Source organism: Lampetra planeri, chromosome 2 (assembly GCF_965212315.1).
Source record: "Lampetra planeri chromosome 2, kcLamPlan1.2.h2, whole genome shotgun sequence".
NCBI lineage: Eukaryota > Metazoa > Chordata > Hyperoartia > Petromyzontiformes > Petromyzontidae > Lampetra > Lampetra planeri.
In genome coordinates this window covers 30,590,694-30,610,000 of record NC_136108.1, presented here as the reverse complement: position 1 = coordinate 30,610,000, position 19,307 = coordinate 30,590,694, and the positions used below count along the sequence as shown (strand labels likewise).

Below are 19,307 nucleotides of genomic sequence, written 5' to 3'. Positions count from 1 at the left end.
TAAGAATCCCTCTTCACGAATCAATCGCCTGATTTCAGCTGGTATCCGTGGACCCTTTGGGGACACCGTCCCGCTCAAAGGAAAGAAAAGGAGGCAGACTTTAAAGGGAAACATGGGAACCCATTCCAGAGTAACCACATCCATGATACAGGATTTCTTGGGTTAGATCGCGTAAATATAAATGCGTCATTAAACAACTACATTTAACCAACCTCACCTGGCACCAGAGATCCTCGAGCCCCAGCGTGTCCAGGACACACGCCTTGTGACAACCTCCACCCAGGGGTGCAACAATCTATTTCAACGGGATGGCTACGCAAGATACCACTGTGGGCACCCCCCCTCCTTTCTCTTGACTCACTTTGACTGAAATAGCTACGGATGGTTTTTAACCCCGTATATACAACAATATGTAGGCTACAACTATATATTTTAGTCGCACCGTGTATATTGGATATTGGGTAGAGGAAGCCAGTCTCACGGTGACAGCATCAATACAACAGGTGTAAAGGTACAATACGCGCAATTAAGTGATCGTGCGTCTTGCTTTCAGGCGTGTGTCAGCAAAGAAGCCTGGTGGTCTTCAGTAACAAACACCAGCACTAGCGCTGCTATATTTTTACGCTCGATAGAAATGCATAAAATGAATGTGTCGCCCCTTCTCGCCCTCGCCCCGCCCTCCCCCCAGGGAGATTTTGGCTTTGCGAAGGAGCTGCCGCGGGGAGAGAAGACCTACTCGTTCTGCGGGACTCCCGAATACCTGGCGCCCGAGGTTCTGCGCAACGAAGGTCACGACTTCGGGGTCGACTTGTGGGGGCTGGGAATCCTCGCCTACGAGCTGCTCACGGGATCGTGAGTGCGCTCACGCAGAGATATAGACAAAGATCCCCACCCCCAAACGTCCCACCGCTCCGCCGCCACATGGCCTTTAACAGACTGTTGGGGCAAGTGCTGTTAGCGAATACTGAATGAAGGCCGGCACGGTACACGAAGGGGATTGGGTGGCTAACAACCACGCCCGGCCCGCCTTTGTCTTCCCGAGTGCTGATATTGTACACACAGAGCAGCAGGTGCTCATTTAAGGCTGAGTCGACCTGGAGGAGAGGCCTAGGACCGATTCAGATATTCGCCACTGTTATTGGTCGTGGATGGGAATCGGCACTCAAGTTGGTATGGCTCTGAGCGCGGTGCCCTAACCACTGCGCCAAATCCAGGGTGCTTTTGAACATGCGTTGCTGCAACGTTTGCCCAAATTTAGACTTTTTAAGTAGAACATTTAAATATTAATTAACAACTTCGCGGTGCCATCATCATGAGTATCGGAAAAAATCATCATCATCCTCAGCCACAACATATTTCTTCAGCTGGAGCATCATCACGAAGAATAACAGCACATTGCTACGTGAAGATTCGCACGCTCATCATCACCATCATTATCGCCGTCGTCGTGTTTGTTATTGGTCCGTATTGTCGTGTCTTCTTCACGTTGCCTGCCCCCCCCCCTGCTCAGCCCCCCGTTCACGAGCATGGACCCCAACCGGATCTACAGCAAGATCCTGGAGGGCAACGTGATGTATCCCCTCTACGTGGGGGACAGCGCGCGCTCCTTCGTCCACAGGATGTGCAGGTGAGCGGCACCAATCAGCACCGGCAGCGCTAATCCAGCATGGCAAACACGCGGCCAGGAGCCACAGCTACCGCACGCGGCCACTACGTTTGGTCATCCCACACGGCTGCCGCACGTGGTTCACGGCGCACGGCCCAACTACACGCACCACACACGGCTACCCCACAAAGTTGTTTTTTCTTCTTCATTTATTTATAACCTGCTTTTTGTGTTTAGTTTGTTGTCCTTCCCCCGCACCTGTGATTGGCATGGTTGGCTACGTACGGTGCGAAAAAAGTTCAACATACATACATACAACTACCACACATGGTTACCACCTGCAGCTACCACACGGTTACCATACACTGCTACCACACATTATTACCACACACAGCCAGTATACACAGTGACTCCATACAGCTAATTTCACATACCACACACATAATTGTCACACACACCAACCACACAAACTTATCACACACACACACCTGTCATACACACTTACCACACTCACCCTTCATACACACTGATCACATACATACAGACACCCCCATCATACGCACTTACCACACACACACACCTGTATGGCCTCCTACTCCGCAGACCCACCACAAACCCCGCTACGCATACTGCCCTGGTGTGCGGTGGTGTGCCTGCCTGCGTAACGTGATGTGCGGTGGTGTGCCTGCCTGCGTCACGTGGTGTGCCTGACTGCGTCACGTGGTGTGTGTTTGTTGTGTGCACACAACAGACCACGTCCTGGGCAGCGGCTGGGCAACGGCAAGAATGGGCTGGCGAGCGTGCGCAACCACAGGTTGATGCGCAGAGACACTCGCAGAGACACCGTCAGTTCCAAGCGTACGGTTTTCCAGCTAACGCTACTTTCGGGCGAGCCATCGAACAAAGACGGTCGCCGCATCACGCGCCTTCAGATGCGCTTGTGCGGCCGTCTGGAATGCTCCTCCGATATTAGGATGCCACTGGAGTTGTGCGCTTTTTAATCATCTCGATTGAACACTCATTGCTTTACAACTGCTTTTTTGTGTTTAGTTTGTTGCCCTTCCCTCGCACCTTTCGATAAGCACGGTTGGCTACGTATGGTGCGAAAAAAGTTCTAAATACATACAGATTCGATTCACGGTCTACAAATATATTTTTACAGTATGATGTCAAATTTCAGCATATGACGATTATCGCTATATAGGTTTCCCATAATTGTTCTTGCATTTCACATTTTTATTGTGTTTTTGCGGTAATTTGCTGAACTCCCTGTACGCACGAAAAATAATCATTTAAAAAATTCCTCAAATGCACCTTCGCTCAACCCGATTAAACCACGAGTCTTCGAATCACTGCAACTTTAGAATCTGTCACTCTCATAACTCACGTGGTGAAAGTGACACGGGTTTCAAACTGTTACAATTTAAATGGTGACGTCCTATAATTGCCATGGCGTCACCCAGTAAACATGGAACCGTTGACCCAACGTCGGGTCAACCACATGCCAACGTTGACTCAATTACTGAGCAATTACTGCAGAATCTATATATATTTAAAGGCATAAATGTGTACTGGATAAGGGCGATTTAATTACAACTTGCAGAGTTATTTCATGAATCATTTATCATCAAATAAAATAAAAACGTAGAAGAAATCTGAAGTGAGCAATGGTCATTACGATGCAACAATATTTTGCAAAACGGACGACGCGATTATCGTGGCTAGTATATCACGTGATTTGTCGTTGTATCGCCACATCGCGGCAAACCCTCGTTCAGACACGCGCACATTATGCAAACACACATGCACAGACAACGATCCCCCATGTAACCATTCACAAAATGTTGGGGTAAATGCTGTTAGCGAGCACCCGTGACGGCCGGCATGGCCAACGAGGGGGGTGTGTGGCCAACCACCACGCCCGGCCGTCTTTGTCTCCCAGTGCTGATGTGTACACGCTGCACCAGGTACTCATTTGAGGCGGAGTCGACCTAAGAGAAGCCCGGGGACACGCTGATGTCACTCACCACTGAAGTTAGCCGTGGCCATGCGCACATAGGTTTCGCTGCTGGCCCCGTCATCACAAAAATAACATCCTGATCTCGACTCCCTCCCTGTCCTCCCCCCTTGTGCTCTGCGTCTCAGTTGGTTCCGAAACATGGACTGGAGGAAGCTGCAGTCGTGTCAGATCGAGGCGCCCACCGCTCGACTCATCCGGAAGGTGAGCACCCAGGACCCCCAGGCAGGACCCTGCCGAGAGCGAGGCTTAAGCCTCGGTGAGGATTTCGCGACTAACGATAGTGGGCTGAGAGGAGGTGGTGCCATCGTTCTGATGCTGGTGATGGCGTTGATAATGATGGGAGTGAAGATATTATTGCTGTTGATGATTGCGCTGCTGCCGCTGTTACTGCTGCTGCTGGTACAATATAACGATGACTATGTTAATACTTCCGCTGCGGTTGCTGCTGACGACGATGATGACAACAATGATTGTGTACACGGTGAGGATGATATTGTTTAGAGTCCCTTACCCTGCCACGTGGTTGATGAGGGCGCCTCTTTATATTTTTATGAATCGCGCCTACAAACTGCCCTGTGTTTTTGCACTGATCCCATGATATGTTGAACTTCTTTCGCACCGTACGTCACCCACCGTGCCAATCGCACCTCCATTGAGTGAAGGCTCCGCCCACTCATGCATATGCAAATGAGCATGAACCTCGTTAAACTGCACACACTAAAAAGATACATCCGCTCAAAACAACACCAACAGGAACACAAAGCATCTGCAGATGCTGACAGTTAATTTTGACTTGTGTTGTGTTTTAAAGCAACAATAAGGCGAAGTAGATTTTTCTGTGTCAGCTCATTAGGTTCATGATGGGACCCAATGCTGAGCCGTGCCAGCATGGGGCCATTACGGGTTTGGTGATTTTCCACTGGACATTTGTTGTGCTGATCCAGAAGATTAATAAATATTACATCCGGTGGGCTGGATCGTTGGGACTCTGAAGTAACGAATATTCGAACCGGTCCTAGGCCTCCACTAGGTCGACTCAGCCTCAAAAGAGTACCTGGTGCGGTGTGTAAACATCGCCACTGGGGAGACAAAGGCGGCCAGGCGTGGTGCTGGCCACCCACCCCCTCTCTATTTTGTGTGAATGTGTATATGTGTGTGTGTGTTTGTTACATCTCCAACACGCATCTGCAGTTAAAAAACATATTTTACACGTGCGTTGGCTTAGCTCAATGCGTGCCTTGGCATGGCTCAGATGTGCCAGTGGAAAATGGATAAATTACAGCAGCACCTTACACATCACTGTTTATGTCTATTGAGTATGCGGATCGCGCATTTGTCAATTGTGGTTATTTTCAAGAACGTAACCCCCGCGCGATGGGCAAGGGTTTTCTGTATTGACGAAATGTTAACTACCTCGCCTGGTATACAGGAGGTCGTAGATTTGATCGTGACCCTGACGCCTGCTGTATATTTGGAGTTTGCATGTTCTCCCTGTGGTTGCGTGGACTTTTCTCCAGGTCCTCCGGTTTCTCTCTCCACATTTAGAATCAACATCAGGCGTTTAGAGCATTTGGCTGCGAAACATTTCCACGTGATGAGCCACTTTGTTGAGCTATGATTTGTGGCCAGGTCGCTTCTGAAAAAATAGCTTATATAACAGCTCAGTGGGCCTTACCTGCTAAAATAAAAAAAAGTTCATAGTTTAATTTAGTTTAATATCTGTGATCTCAGCACTGCCACTGTCAAGCGTTGATGTCGTTGCAGGGTTCCCCATACGTCAACTTTGACCGCCTGCCCCGCGACCCGCAGGAGCCACCAGACGAACTCTCCGGATGGGACATCGACCTGTGCACTTAAGACGATACACATCTCCACGCGTGCGTCCGTGCGTGTCTGTGTACATGGCGCAGTGGTTAGCGCACCGTGCTAAGAAAAAACGGCGACCCGAGTTCGATTCCCACTCATGGCCAACATTGGTGAAGAATATCGGAACTGGTCCTGGGCCTCCCCTAAGTCGACTCAGCCTTAGATGAGTACCCGGCGTGTGTAAATAGCACCGCTGGAGAGACAAAGGCAGCTGGGCGTGGTGCTGGCCACCCACCCTGTGGTGTGCCGTTATCAATCTTAATAGGTGCTCATATAAAGCACTTGCTCTAACAGTCTGTTAGAGACTACTGGGATCTGTCTTTTTACAAATGTGCAAGTGTATATGTGTATGATTGTATCTGTATGTGTCTCCTAGTATGCCTGTGTATATCGGGGAGACAAAGGTCAAAGGTTGCCGGGAGTAGTGCTGGCCACCCATGCCCTCGTGTGCCGTGCCGGCCTTCATAGGTGCTCGCTAGCAGCACTTGCCTCAGCAGTCTGTTAAGGCTATACGGAGGGGGAGGGGCCTTTGTCTTTGTGTATGCATGCGTATATCTTAGTGTGTGCTCGGGAAACGGTGGTGCAGTGGTTCGTACACTGCACCACGGAACCAAGACACCCGAGTTAAGTTCCGAGCCATGATCACCATCAATGGCGAGTAGTAAACAACTGTTCTCGGCCTCCCCTAAGTCGACTCAGCCTTAATTGTATACCCGTTGTCTTATCTGTATATATCGGCACTGGGGGAGACAAAAGCGGATAGGCGTGGTGTTGTCCACATCGCCCCCTCGCGTCCACTGCCAGCCTAAACAGGTGCTCAACAGCACTTGCCTCAACAATCTAGAAGCTGTACGAGGGATCTTTTGTTCTTAGTCCTACAGAGAAAATGAGCGTTGACAAATATGGAACCGTTAGATTTTCGTTTGTGGAGAATATTAACGGAAGAGATCAGAAGACGATTGTTTCTTTCACACGTCTCTCTGCGTAGAACATACAATTTTGAAATAAAACTAAAATATTTCTTTGTAAAATGCACGAGGCCCCAAGGCCTTCTGGGAGAGCGTCATTTTTCTGTAGCATTGATTCGGCACAAGCAAAACTCACTCCCCTGTGCAGAATTAGTGTTTTTATGGTTTAAATTGTGTACACAGGTGACGTACATAATGGTAGGTTTAGTATATTCATAGAATGTTGACGCGTTAACAATGTGAACGGTACAGTTATTTCACACAAGTTGGTCTTATTATGATTGAGAATGTGACACTTCAACACAGCGCTGCAAATAAATATGATTGATGGTATTAGAGTTTTCAAGAGTAAAAAATATATCTTCACAAAGCATGTTTTTTGGAATCAGTTGCGGATGTGTGTGGAGTGTGTGTGTGTGGAGTGTGTGTGTGTGTGGAGTGTGTGTGTGTGGAGTGTGTGTGTGTGTGGAGTGTGTGTGTGTGTAGCATGCATGTGTGTGAAGAATGCGTGTTTGGAGTGTGTGTGTAGCATGCATGAGTGTGTGGTGTGTGTGTGTAGCATGCATGAGTGTGTGAAGCAAGCATGAGTGTGTGTAGCATGTATGAGTGTGTGGAGTGTGTGTGTGTGGGGCATGCATGAGTGTGTGACGCAAGCATGAGTGTGTGTAGCATGCATGAGTGTGTGGAGTGTGTGTGTGTGGGGCATGCATGAGTGTGTGACGCAAGCATGAGTGTGTGTAGCATGCATGAGTGTGTGGAGTGTGTGTGTGTGGGGCATGCATGAGTGTGTGACGCAAGCATGAGTGTGTGTAGCATGCATGAGTGTGTGGAGTGTGTGTGTGTGGGGCATGCATGAGTGTGTGACGCAAGCATGAGTGTGTGTAGCATGCATGAGTGTGTGGAGTGTGTGTGTGTGGGGCATGCATGAGTGTGTGACGCAAGCATGAGTGTGTGTAGCATGCATGAGTGTGTGGAGTATGTGTGTGTAGCGTGCATGAATGTGTAAAGCAAGCATGAGTGTGTGAACCTTCGCGTGTGTGAAGCTCGGCCACAGTCAACCTCCCCCGCCCCCTTTCCCTACGCTTGCGAAGCGTGTAGCCCCTTCAGAAGAACGTTTTGCACCAGTTTGAAACGTTTGGGCTGGTAGCGCTGGAGCAGTGGTTCTCAAAGTGCGGTCCTTGTACTACAACCGGTGGTGGTCCACGATGCTCCTCCAGGTGGTCAGTGAAGCAAACGCAGGTTGAGCCGGACAATAAACGCCTTTTGTTTCAGACATGAATTCATATTTTACTTATGATATTTAATAATACAAAAATTAAGTTAGGTAAACTGCCCTGATTGAACCTCCCTAAACGCTGATATCTAAATGCTTCCGCCTCTCGAAAAAAAAACTTACAGCTGCGTTTAAAAAATATAAAGGATGTTCCGGGTTATATTAATACATTTGCATTCCTGGTATTTAGAGACGTGAATGCTTTTTGTCACCAGGCATAGGGGGGCTGGGTGGTCCGCGGAAATGTTTGCATCGGCTGAGTGTTTCCTCGGGCCAAAAAAAGTCGCGAAACACCGGGCAAGAGGATAGTTGGCGAGTGTGGTTAGTAGTTTAGAGTACAGTATTTGGCTGCTATAAATTTCCGCATGATAAGCCACTTCGTTGGGCAATCATTTGGGATCGTTTTTTAGGAACGATTGTGTGTATGTATTACAGATCCTGGTAAAATGTTCGTAAAAATAAATGTTTACCCACGGGACACCACGGGAAGGGGAGTAGAGGTCGAGGATTGAATGTGGACGTCGGGGATGATGAGAGGGCAGGGAGGACATGGGGGAAGCGATGTCGGAGCCAATTCTGGCCCAGTCCACTTCACTGATCCGCACGGACCAGCGTGGCGAAGTATGGTCAAACGAAACCTCATAACCAACGTGGCGTAGGGAGGCCATCATCCAGCAAAGAGCTATAAAGCTCAGTGGGCCTTACCTGGTAAAATCAAAAAAGTTTTGAATAGTTTAGAGCAGTGGTTCCTAACCTGGGGTGCACTCGACCCCTTGGGGGTGCGAGATGCCCTTTCTGTGGGTGCGAGACATGGCCAGATGTTCTTAGAAGGTAAAAAATCGAAACACAAACCTACGTATTTAGTAACATAACCCATTTTTTACAATTGAGAACCAAAGGGGTGTAAGGCTGCACTAAAGGTTATGAGCACCACTGGTTTCGAGGTAGCGCTAGTCTACGATTGGCTAGTGGCCTCTTCATTATTGTTGCTCGCGGCGCCACCCGCACCTCAAAGCAGCAACAGCAGCAGCGGCAGCATCATCACGTGTGGCCGGGTTCCCTGGCCTCCGTGGGCGCACGCAGCAGCGCCCCTGTCCGCAGGCGTCGTGGGTTTGGCGGCGCAGGGGGAGCAGTCGTAGGATCGGCAGGGATCTCGGGAATTCGCTGCTCGGGAAAGGACTCGAACCCGAACTGCGGAGGTATGCAGACAATGGGGGAGACAAGAGAACAGCAGCATCCCGATGGCCCCAGATCGTATTCGGTCTGGGGCCATCGGGATGCTAATTACAAAGCCCTGCTGCAGTCTAGTCTCAGGGACCCCCCCCAGTGGCAGTTATCCCTGTGCAAAACGATGTTTACGCTGGTGTTCTTGACTAATTTTCAGAGGGGGGGGGGGGGGCACTTTTTGCCGATAAGACATCAGTATGAGGGCAGCCACACATTTGAAACGGTTGGGAGTTTGACCGCACGACGGGGTGTTTTGACATTTGCGTATTATCAGGGGTTGCACTAAAGGCCACCGTGCCTTGCAATGAACACTAGTTTACGCAGTAAAACTCTATCGCGTCCAGATCGGGGGGGCGGAAAGATTGCTTAGTGTACCTCCAGGTGGCAGGAGGGTGGTCCAGTCGTCGCCCGAGTGGGGCGCTGGTAATTTTCACTGTGAGACAAGAAATGTTTGAAAGTTGAGTTAAGAGGCCATGAGCTTAAACTCCTGACAGATTTCGTCTTCCGGAAAAAGCTCACGAAATGTCATTGATTTAATCAACTCGTGTGAACGATGCTCGCGTCGTCTCCTTGCGTAATCGTTTCATTTTGTTTCCTAAATACGTCAGTCGTGTAGGCAGAGAGACACTTGTTCTGCTGATCACAGAGGAAGACAACAACGTTCCATGCATCTGTAGTGACACAGCGCCGACTGCTGGCCAGCAGCAGCAACTGCGGTGGAGAGAGCACACACCGTTGAACATATACACGGGTGTGCCGGCAGGGCGGAGGAACTGGGGCAAGGGTCATGGTAGACTTCATTGGGAGGCCCCTGGTGGGTTCGAGAAGGGAGGCGCGGCTAGGGCGGAGCCAGGCTGCGCCGAGGGGAATATAAGCAGCGGAGAGCGAGAGCTCCGGGCTGCTGCTTCTGGGAGTGGACTTGTCGCGTCGTCGCTGTCATCGTCGCTGTCGCCTTCGCCCGATCATTGCGCAGCCGGACAGTAGTTGGCTGTCTCGGTCGACGCCGTCGGTGCAACACAGACAGGGTTGTGTCTAGGCCAGGCTGTACGGCAGCGTGGTCGAGATAGAGCAGGCCGCAGTTGGTGTGGACGGATAAATAGAGACAGTGCCTCCTCCAACTACCTCGTCTCCGACTGAGTGTGTGCGCCGCACACCAAAAACACACACGCCGGGAGGAAGGACACTCCGCATCTGTAAGAAGGAACAAGGAGGCTCAACACATGGGGAAGGGCTCTCTTTATATGCCACGTGCAGCTCCCAGTCTCGGCCGTCATCTTGCCCCCCCCACCACCTCTCTCCCTGGCCCCTCCTCTAAACTAATCCCTGCTGTGTCTCCTCACCTCCTTCTGACATGTTCCCACTCCCCGTCCATCGATGTTGACAGCTCTGTTATTGTAGTGCCACCGCAACGGAGCAACTCCGCCGGCGCTGCCATCCCCTCGCACCCCTTCACACGAACGCACGCACACCCCCACTAAACACACACACGCACCCACGTAAGGTCTCGTGGGGGGGTCATCTGGTACCATGGGTTTTTACTCAAGGGGCCTCTGGTGGGGATGTCCCACGGTTTCCCATTGCTAGGAGATTGGCCGACCCCCCCCAGGCCAAATTGCATTGCGGCCCCCGTGAATTGGCTTAAAATTGTATGGGCACGACGAAGCTCACCGGCCTAACCGCAATGCGACACTCACAGCATGGGGAAGGGGCCGGGGGGGGGGATATTACGCGGGCAGCGCAGACGAGGAGGTGGGAGGGAAATTCCTGGACCCACTGCAGATGTGTATTCCGCAGGACGGCCACCCCGATAAAACCGGTTGAGTCCGGGATGGGGAGGACGGGTGCGTAGACAATGGATCGAGGTGTAATGGGAAGCAACGCTCCAGGTAGGGGCGAGGCATCGGTTTAAAATCGGTAGGCGCCCGATTGGCCGCGCAGGATAACACCACGTGACCCTGGATCTTTGGATTCCGAGGGCTTAAAAGGAGGGGGCGGAAAAACGTTAAGCAGTTCTCCTCCAGCCGTTCAGCCGCCCGGTTCGACTCCCAGCCGCTCACAGCGTCCGAGAGACGCTAGCGAGTGCTGCTACGACTCGACCCCAGGCAGAGACCTCTCAAATCCTTGTTTCTCCGACTCCCACAGCATCCGTGGGACACCGTGCGTGTATCTGCGAGGTGAGAAGTAGAGTGGGGGTACACCTAGAGATTGAATAGGGATAGGCTAGGCGCTGCTCGTAGAATATTTACTCCGGGAGTGCACAGGGTTTTCTTTAGACGCGCCATTAATAAAGTTCAGTTCAGAAGATCGGTGTAGTGTGATTTATGTGTGTATGGGTGAACTTCGGCGTGGTCTTTGATTTTTGAGTAGAGCGACTGCGTGCGGGGTGCGTGAGAGAGCGAGCGCGGGGTTGCAGGGTGTCGGCGCGGGGTTGGTGTGAGGTGCGCCTCTATTACCATCTATACGACCGTCATTGTTTACGCGGGTTTTCGTTCGAGGGTGTAGAAAACGCGCACCTGCTGTGCCGCGTGAGTGATTAAGGTGGGGGTCGGGGTGTGCTAAATCCACTCCTTGCCATTTACACATAGATTACCATCTCTACGACTGCGACGGTTTGCGAGTGATTTGAGAGTGCGCGTGAGATGCATTTACTGCAGCACACAGAGTCGGCGTCGTTTACGCACGCTTTACGCAGCGCGTTTACACAGTAGAAAGCCTTAACGGCGAGACGTGCACCCAGGGTCCTGCCGCAGGTCATCTCCTTCTTTTCGTGTAGCATCAGTAGTGGTACCCCGCGGATTAAGGCTTATCCGGGGGGGGGGGGGGATGCATATTCATACAGCCGCCGTTTATTTTCAGTTTACATTAGCATTGCGGGCACGCGGGTTATGGCTTAGCCACGAGGAGGGGGGAGCGGCGCGTGCATATACTATTTTTAGCGCTAGCCGTGGACGTGCGCCTGCACCGGCACGCGCATGCACGCAGCCACCTCCGCATTAGTGGTGGTGTACATGGGAGTGTGTGGGATAACTCCGGGCGGTGGTGAGCTAGACACTTAGCCATGTCCCTCAAAGAGGGCGCTGATGCAGGGGGGGGGGGTGATCACCCGATCGGCGGGGGCCTGGCGGGAAGTGGCCGAGGAATAGGGGGGAGTGGAGGGGGTGGACGTCGCACCTCGCCTGCTCACGGGGAGGTGGGCGTCAGCCCCCACACTATCTTATGCTATTTTGCTTATGACACCCTTACATCTAGGTCTAATGATGTAGATGCTCACCCCGAGCCCTCATTACTTTGATAGTGCATTGTCTTTGAGCTGTACGCCTTTTGGCGTTTTCTGGTCGAGCACCAATTGGGTCAAGGCTCATAAGAAATCCGTCCCTTGGTGTGGACCAATCAGTTTCAAAGACAATGCATATATTATCAGTATTTTCTTGCATTTGACTGCAAGTATTGTGGTTAATGCAGACATGAATCCTCGTAAAAAGGTTTCAGTTTTGTTGCCAGAAAAAAGGGGAAAACCCCTATTATAGTTTTGTACTGGCAAAGGAGGTCTAATGATGTAGATGCTCACCCCGAGCCCTCATTACTTTGATAGTGCATTGGCTTTGAGCTGTACGCCTTTTGGCGTCCTCTGGTCGAGCATCAATTGGGTCGAGACTCAAAATAAAGCTGTCCCTTGGTGTGGACCAAACAGTTTCAAAGACATGCATATATTATCGTGTGCTTTTTATTTGCATTTGACTGCAAGTATTATGGTTAATGCAGACATGAATCCATGTAAAAAGGTTTCAGTTTTGTTGCCAGAAAAAAGGGGAAAAACCCTATTATTATATTTTGGTACTGGCAAAGGAGGTCTAATGATGAAGCCCTCTGATGTTGACGTGTAGAACACCAACACCTTTTCTGCCAGAAAAATCTACAGAAATGAGCTATTTACATTTGGGCCAGGGTGAAGCTCAATACCTCCCAGAAATAAGAAAAGTAGAATTAACAGTTTGCACAAATATTTTCTGTGAAAGGATGAAGAGCAACGAACCTTGGACGAATAGCTGCTGCTTGCATATGGCGACATTTTTAAGAGCAGAATGAAGTTAGGAAGGAGTGCTGGTGAAGTAATAGGACAGAGAAAAGGTTTAAAAAGATACAATGATGGAGTGGAGAAGTGGCTACAAGCTGTTTCACTAGCAGATGTAGTGGCAAATGGAGCATCAAGTATGGACAAAAAATAACGAGGGCTGCCAGTGGTGGAGTTGTGTTTGGCACTAGATATGGCCGGGAGGGACAGCAGTAGAATACACAGCAGAACTGCCATCTTTAAAATAACAAAGATCCACAACAGTTAAACACACAAGTGAAAACGTACAGGTCGGCCGAGCGCGAGTAATGTCTTGCCGCACTCGTCGCACATGTACAGCTTCTCGCCCGTGTGCTTGAGTTTGTGGTGGCGATCAGCTCCAGGTCACGAAGTTGACTAGTCATTCAAGTTATTGTTTTTTGTAAGCACACCTTTGTGCATTGCTATTTCTCTACGCTAGCGTGCATGTGACCTAACACTTCACTCTTTTTTTCTCTCAATGAGCATCTTCGTGTACAGGGAAATAACCTGATCAAGCAGGTGAAGGGTAAAAACCTCAAGGAGCGGGTCAAGACGGTCGAGGGCTTCCTGCAGAAGCTTCGGCTCCTTGCTAACGGAGAGCGTTTCTGAGCAAACCAGGCAACAGTTACGGCAGACCAAGGAGCAGCAGCTCAGGCAGGCCCAGGAAGCAGCAGTTCAGGCAGACCCAGGGAACAGCAGCTCAGGTAGACCCATGGAGCAGCTCAGGCAGACCCATGGAGCAGCTCAGGCAGCCACGGGGAGCAGCAGCTCAGGCAGGCCCAGGAAGCAGCAGTTCAGGCAGACGCAGGGAGCAGCAGCTCAGGTAGACCCGGGGAGCAGCAGCTCAGGCAGACCCGGGGAGCAGCAGCTCAGGTAGACCCCGGGAGCAGCAGCTCAGACGTACATTGCGGTATGGGATTGCTATTCGCATGATGACGCTCTATAAAAAATACTGCATGTGATAGCCACAGATCTTATGAGCTGTTATTTAAGAGTCATAATGTCTTGTTCCTTCATATCCAAGTTGAGTGTAATCATGTTACCTTGTTGGTTTACCCCATGAAGGCCGAGAGCATATTATATGCTATACGCCAACACAGTAGTGATTTGAGGAAGATCTCATCAGGCTTTCGAAAGCTTCCTGTCGTGGCGGCATGAGCCGGCAATTGCAGGACTGCACCTTTACCTCTGCAACATTTATGAACAGCTGTAACCACGATAACATGACAGATAATTAATCCCCAAATTACATTTAACAAAATCACTTATAGATTAAGGGGTGACTTATAATCTGCAATTTATGGATATCAGTAAAAATTGTTAAGTTATTAAACACCTTCTATGAGTAAACACATTTAAAGTTTATACATTTAGGCCTACTAATCTGGTACTAGGCGAAGCCTGCGGCAAGATAATTGATCCTCAATTAGTTTTTAAAATACTTATAGATTAAGGTGACCTCTGTAAAATTGTTAAGTTATTAAATACCTTAGATGGGGAACTAAATTAAAGTTAAAATACTTAGGCCTGAGGCCTACTAATCTGTTATTGGACGAAGTCTGCAGCGTGAGAATTAATCCTCAAATTAGTTAAAAATGCACTAACAGATTTAGGGGTGACTGAAGATCTGCCATCTAACAATCTCTGTGATTGTTAAGTTATTAAACACCTTAGTTGAGTAACCAAATTAAAGTTTAAACCGTTAGGCCTAAGGCTTGAGGCCTACTAACCTGTTTCTAGGCAAAGCCTGACTCCTCAATTACGTTTAATTTACTTATAGATTAAGAATGTTCCATGAGAACATTTATTGATTACCGGAGTGTTGATGATGGGTTATGGTGTTGGTGATGAATGGTAATCATGATGGGTGGTGAAGATGGAGTGTGTAATATTGCAATTAACATGAACACATACACATTTGTCATTAATAACTAAATAAACATAATTACCATCCAATATTTTCCAACTATTTGTAGTTGGGGGACTGGAAGGCGCTGTAGGTGGTGAAGTGAAGTATGCAGTGGTATTGGAGAAGGTGGTGGAGGTGAAGTAGGTGGTGGAGGTGAAGGTGGTGTAGGCGATGTAAATAACGTGGTGTAATTGGTGGAGTAGGAGGTGGATGTTGTTTATGGAGGAGCACGTGGTGTACGTGATGAAGGGAGCAGGTGGTGGAGAAGGTGGTGTACGTAGCGGGCATCCACATCGATGAACAGAGCTTCAGGCGACGAGCAGAGCGGTCCGCATCAGATGCAGGAGGAGCACCGGCAGAAGTGTGGTGAGAGCGACATTCATCCCGGAAGCACTTCCCTTCGTCGTGGAGGTGGTTGTGTTGGTGGAGGGTGTGCTGCAAGGTTGAACTGTGGGGTCCGCGGGGAGCTTGGGGATCATTTCGACGGATATGAGGGAAAACTGCAAGTGCACACACAAACACAGCAGCAGGGATGGAAAATCGAGCAAAGGATGAGCGACGTGCCATGCCTTAAACATTTATTGATGGGAGTGGTGTTGGTATGAGTGGTGCGGGTCGGATGGTCGGACTGGTGAAGCAATGTGGAGTAATGTGGATGAGGTATGCAATTTGAGTGATGGAGTGGTGTGAGAAGTTTGGTGCTGAATGGAAGAGTGATGGATTGGTGACGAGAAGCTGGAGTGCATAGTTGAGCGGCGGGGTGGAATTGATCATCAGTTGTGTCACGTTTTCAGGGGTTGAGCGGTGAAAACTAGGAAGAATGCACGGACCGTGCAACACTCTTCCACATGCATTTATCCTCAAAACCATTTCATTGGTGATGACGTTTCGTTTCAAGCCGCATAATGGGATGACGTCACAAAGCGTTAGGAGCGTGACGTCGCGATGATGATTTCACGTGTAGTGACGCCATCGGGTAGTGGGAGCAGATACAAAATGTAGCCATTAGGAGGAGGTGTTGGGGAAGAGCGGGCTTGGGGAAGGGTAGGAAAGGGGGGAAACTCATGTTCCACTTTGTTTGATACGGAATTATATTTATTTATACTGGAATTCGATGAGCTATAAAGCTCTTTTTCACATATGAAACTTATGGCGGGACCCCAGGGTTCCATAAGCCCCCGGCTCTCGCATAAACTGCATTGCCGACGTAATTTTGTCTATACTCTTTGGTTTTTTCGGTAAAGTCACGTAGGTAAAACAATCAATAAAATAAATGAAAACAACTAAATTAAATCACGACGTTTCGGAGGCAACACAAGCTTCCTTCATCAGGTGTAAAATAGGCACAGCAAAATAACTGCAGCGAGAGTTATTTGTGATGAGACATTGTTATATAGGGAAAGAGGAGGGGGAGCAGCAAAGGAGGACAGGCGCAGGATGGGAGGGGGGTTGGGGTGTGGGTGGAGCCAGGAAGGTGAAGGTGGTACTACACGACGGAGCCACGGACGGGGGAGGGGGGACGCAGAGCGGGGGAGAGTAGCGGTTGCTGATCATTGTTACAACGCTGTGAGTGATCATGATATTGTTTTCTCCGATATCAAGGTACTCTGCAAGCCGTCTGGATACCACCAAAGATGTGTCCATGAGGCCTTACAGATATACAAACATAGACATAACTTAAACCGAGAAGATGGATTTACATTGAGCAATCATTGGAAAGATGTGATTAACCATGTTAAACCTCAACCGCTACTCTCCCCGCTCTGCGTCCCCCCTCCCCCATCCGTGGCTCCGTCGTGTAGTACTACCTTCACCTTCCTGGCTCCATCCACCCCCAACCCCCCCCCCCATCCTGCGCCCGTCCTCCTTGGCTCCTCCCCCGCCTCTTTACCCTATATAACAATGTCTCATCACAAATAACTTTCGCTATTTATTTTGCTGTGCCTTTTTTACACCTGATGAAGGAAGCTTGTGTTACCTCCGAAACGTCGTGATTTAATTTAGTTGTTTTAATTTATTTTATTGATTGTTTACCTACGTGACTTTACCAAAAAAACCAAAGAGTATAAATCCTTGCAGTCACGAAAGCTTCAAATCTAGAAGTAATTTTGTCTGTTGAAGGCGAATGATACGGCGATCTATTCCTCTTGAAGAGCTCTACACGATGCGTTAATCAAAGTTGTGTATCTTCTGGGCATTCATCCTCGCTGCGCTTGGACGACATGACAACAGAATGATCCGCGCCAGGTGGGTCGCGGCATTTATGTGCGCGGTGAGACGGAGTCGCCAAAAATCAATTAATTACGATTTTGACTTCCGTTTATTCGGGACCCCGGGGTCCCGCCATAAGGTTCATTTGTCCAGTAGATGGTGGTGGTGGTAAACTTGTCCACTCATCTCAACCAGCCACGTGATGCGGAAGGAGACGAGAACACAGCGCAGAATAACATGTCGTCCTCAAATGTTTTTTTTTAGCCGGCCAGAGTGGGGGAGAGGGACAGGAGGGGGCCAGATACACATTTACGTTCCCACATACATAATGCAGCAACGTAACGACAGTTTAAACCAGTGGTTTCTTAACCTGGGGTGCACGCACCACCTGGGAGGTGCCAGATGCCCTTTTCTGGGGGTGCGAGAAATGGCCACATTTTTTTGTTCGAAGGTAAATAATCGAAAACACAAATTAAGCACTTAAGTTCATCAAGCCCAATGTATTTATTAACATTCTAATTTTTTTTTACGATTGAGAACCAAAGGGGATGCAAGGCTGCAGTAAAGGTTTAAGAACCACTGATCGAGATGCTCACGCCCCCCCACACCCCCAGTCTTCTCACCCCCGACCCATACTCACTTCGTTTCCGGAGGAGACGTACTGCTCTGAGTTACGAGCGGCACTCTCCACTTGGCGAACCAGCTGCTCGGTCGAGGGGATGACGTCATAGAGGTAAAATAAAATACTTACGATGAACGCTTGTGGGCTGGTGATGAAAAACGCCAATTGCCTGTGCAAAGTTTTGGTCAAGGAGAGGTGCCCAATGAGGCATGTTAGGCTGTTATTCGTTTGTAATCGTCTTAAATCTTTATGCAAGTGTAGTCTTCGCGTGTCTTATTTTTTGGAAGAGGTAAGCGATTATATCAACTGTCTATCCATATCTCCTCCTCAGCCATGAGCCTAAATTGCCATATTAACGCTAACAATAAGACTCCCCCAGAACCACATTAACAACCATGGTTTATGGTTGGGAGGGAATGATGGGATTTTCGCTGGCCGTGTTTTTTTAATCACCGGGATCGTACTTTAAGTTGTCATCTCTTCAAGTTTCCTCTAGGGATGGGAGGGATAAATACATCTTTCCCAAACTTGACAACTTGGCAACCCGAGTCCCATTTCCTATCCGTGGTTAACATCAGTGGCGTATATGTAACCTGGTCTTGGGCCTCTCCTGTGTCATCTCAGCCTCATACGAATACTTGGTGAGGTGCGTAATTAGTACTGGGGAGACAAATGAGGCCGCGTGATCCTGGCCACATCCCACACTCGCCCCGTGCGGTGTATGTGCCTATCATAATCGCACCGTTATAGCAACAATGGCTATCATGAAGGCGCCACAGTTGTGCCCCGAAAGATGCGCGGGAAATTTCACGTCGTTGAGTGCTACCACGAGAACTGGCTGGCGGTGGGAAAAAATCTCGTGGACAGTGGCCGGGTAATGAGTTCCACGTCGAAGGGCCGGACATCGCCAAAGTGCGGCGACCAGGTCGGTGAGCGGGTGGGTGGGTGGGTGGCCGAGCCTTATAGGCAACACAATCTTACGGGGTCCGTGCACCAGATGTCCCTTTCGGTGCGTGGGACGATCGGCTTACGGTGTGCTGCCGACCACAGTTGACGGCCATTGGCACAGGCATAGACTGGGTACCACGTTGCGTCTCGGCTAGATAGGGCAGTGCGTATTGGTGCTAACACTGGAGCAGTACAACATAGACGGGGCACGTACAGCTTGTAGTCTCAATCCGGCTTGCCGGACCGTCAGCCAGTGCAGCGTGCCATTGAGTGTCACTGTGATGTGATCTGTTTCTTTGCGGTGGACTGCAGCACTGTGTCCGGCGTTAACAGATGCTCAGAAACAACACTTTCTGGGCTATTACGGGAATACAGTCTGTTCTCCTATAACTCGTAGTTTTCGTCACACGAATTGGATATAACGCGATTAACGTATTAGGGATTGCATTGCATATAACGTGATCGAGTGAACAGAATTATGCCACACGAGTAGAAATAAGCGGTTGTACGGCTGCCTCGGCGTAGCATCATGCAAGGCGGGATGCTGCTGGATGCTTCTAGACT

General features: G+C 49.5%; 2 protein-coding genes across 2 annotated transcripts in view; one reads left to right on the top strand and one right to left on the bottom strand.

Annotated features, from left to right (window-relative positions):
• The window catches only part of LOC144731542 (cGMP-dependent protein kinase 1-like), a 33,957-nt gene extending 27,127 nt beyond the window's left edge, over positions 1-6,830 (top strand). The window contains exons 18-22 of the mRNA XM_078612671.1: positions 689-852; positions 1,511-1,627; positions 2,358-2,420; positions 3,752-3,827; positions 5,391-6,830. Coding sequence (XP_078468797.1) covers positions 689-852; positions 1,511-1,627; positions 2,358-2,420; positions 3,752-3,827; positions 5,391-5,483 — 513 coding nt within the window. The 3' untranslated portion in view covers positions 5,484-6,830. The remainder of the gene's footprint in view (positions 1-688; positions 853-1,510; positions 1,628-2,357; positions 2,421-3,751; positions 3,828-5,390) is intronic.
• Positions 6,831-12,668: 5,838 nt separating this feature from the next.
• Positions 12,669-19,307, bottom strand: part of LOC144731532 (putative DBH-like monooxygenase protein 2) — a 49,749-nt gene continuing 43,110 nt past the window's right edge. The window contains exons 12-13 of the mRNA XM_078612661.1: positions 17,814-17,964; positions 12,669-15,462 (exon numbers count right to left, since the gene is read on the bottom strand). Coding sequence (XP_078468787.1) covers positions 15,271-15,462; positions 17,814-17,964 — 343 coding nt within the window. The 3' untranslated portion in view covers positions 12,669-15,270. The remainder of the gene's footprint in view (positions 15,463-17,813; positions 17,965-19,307) is intronic.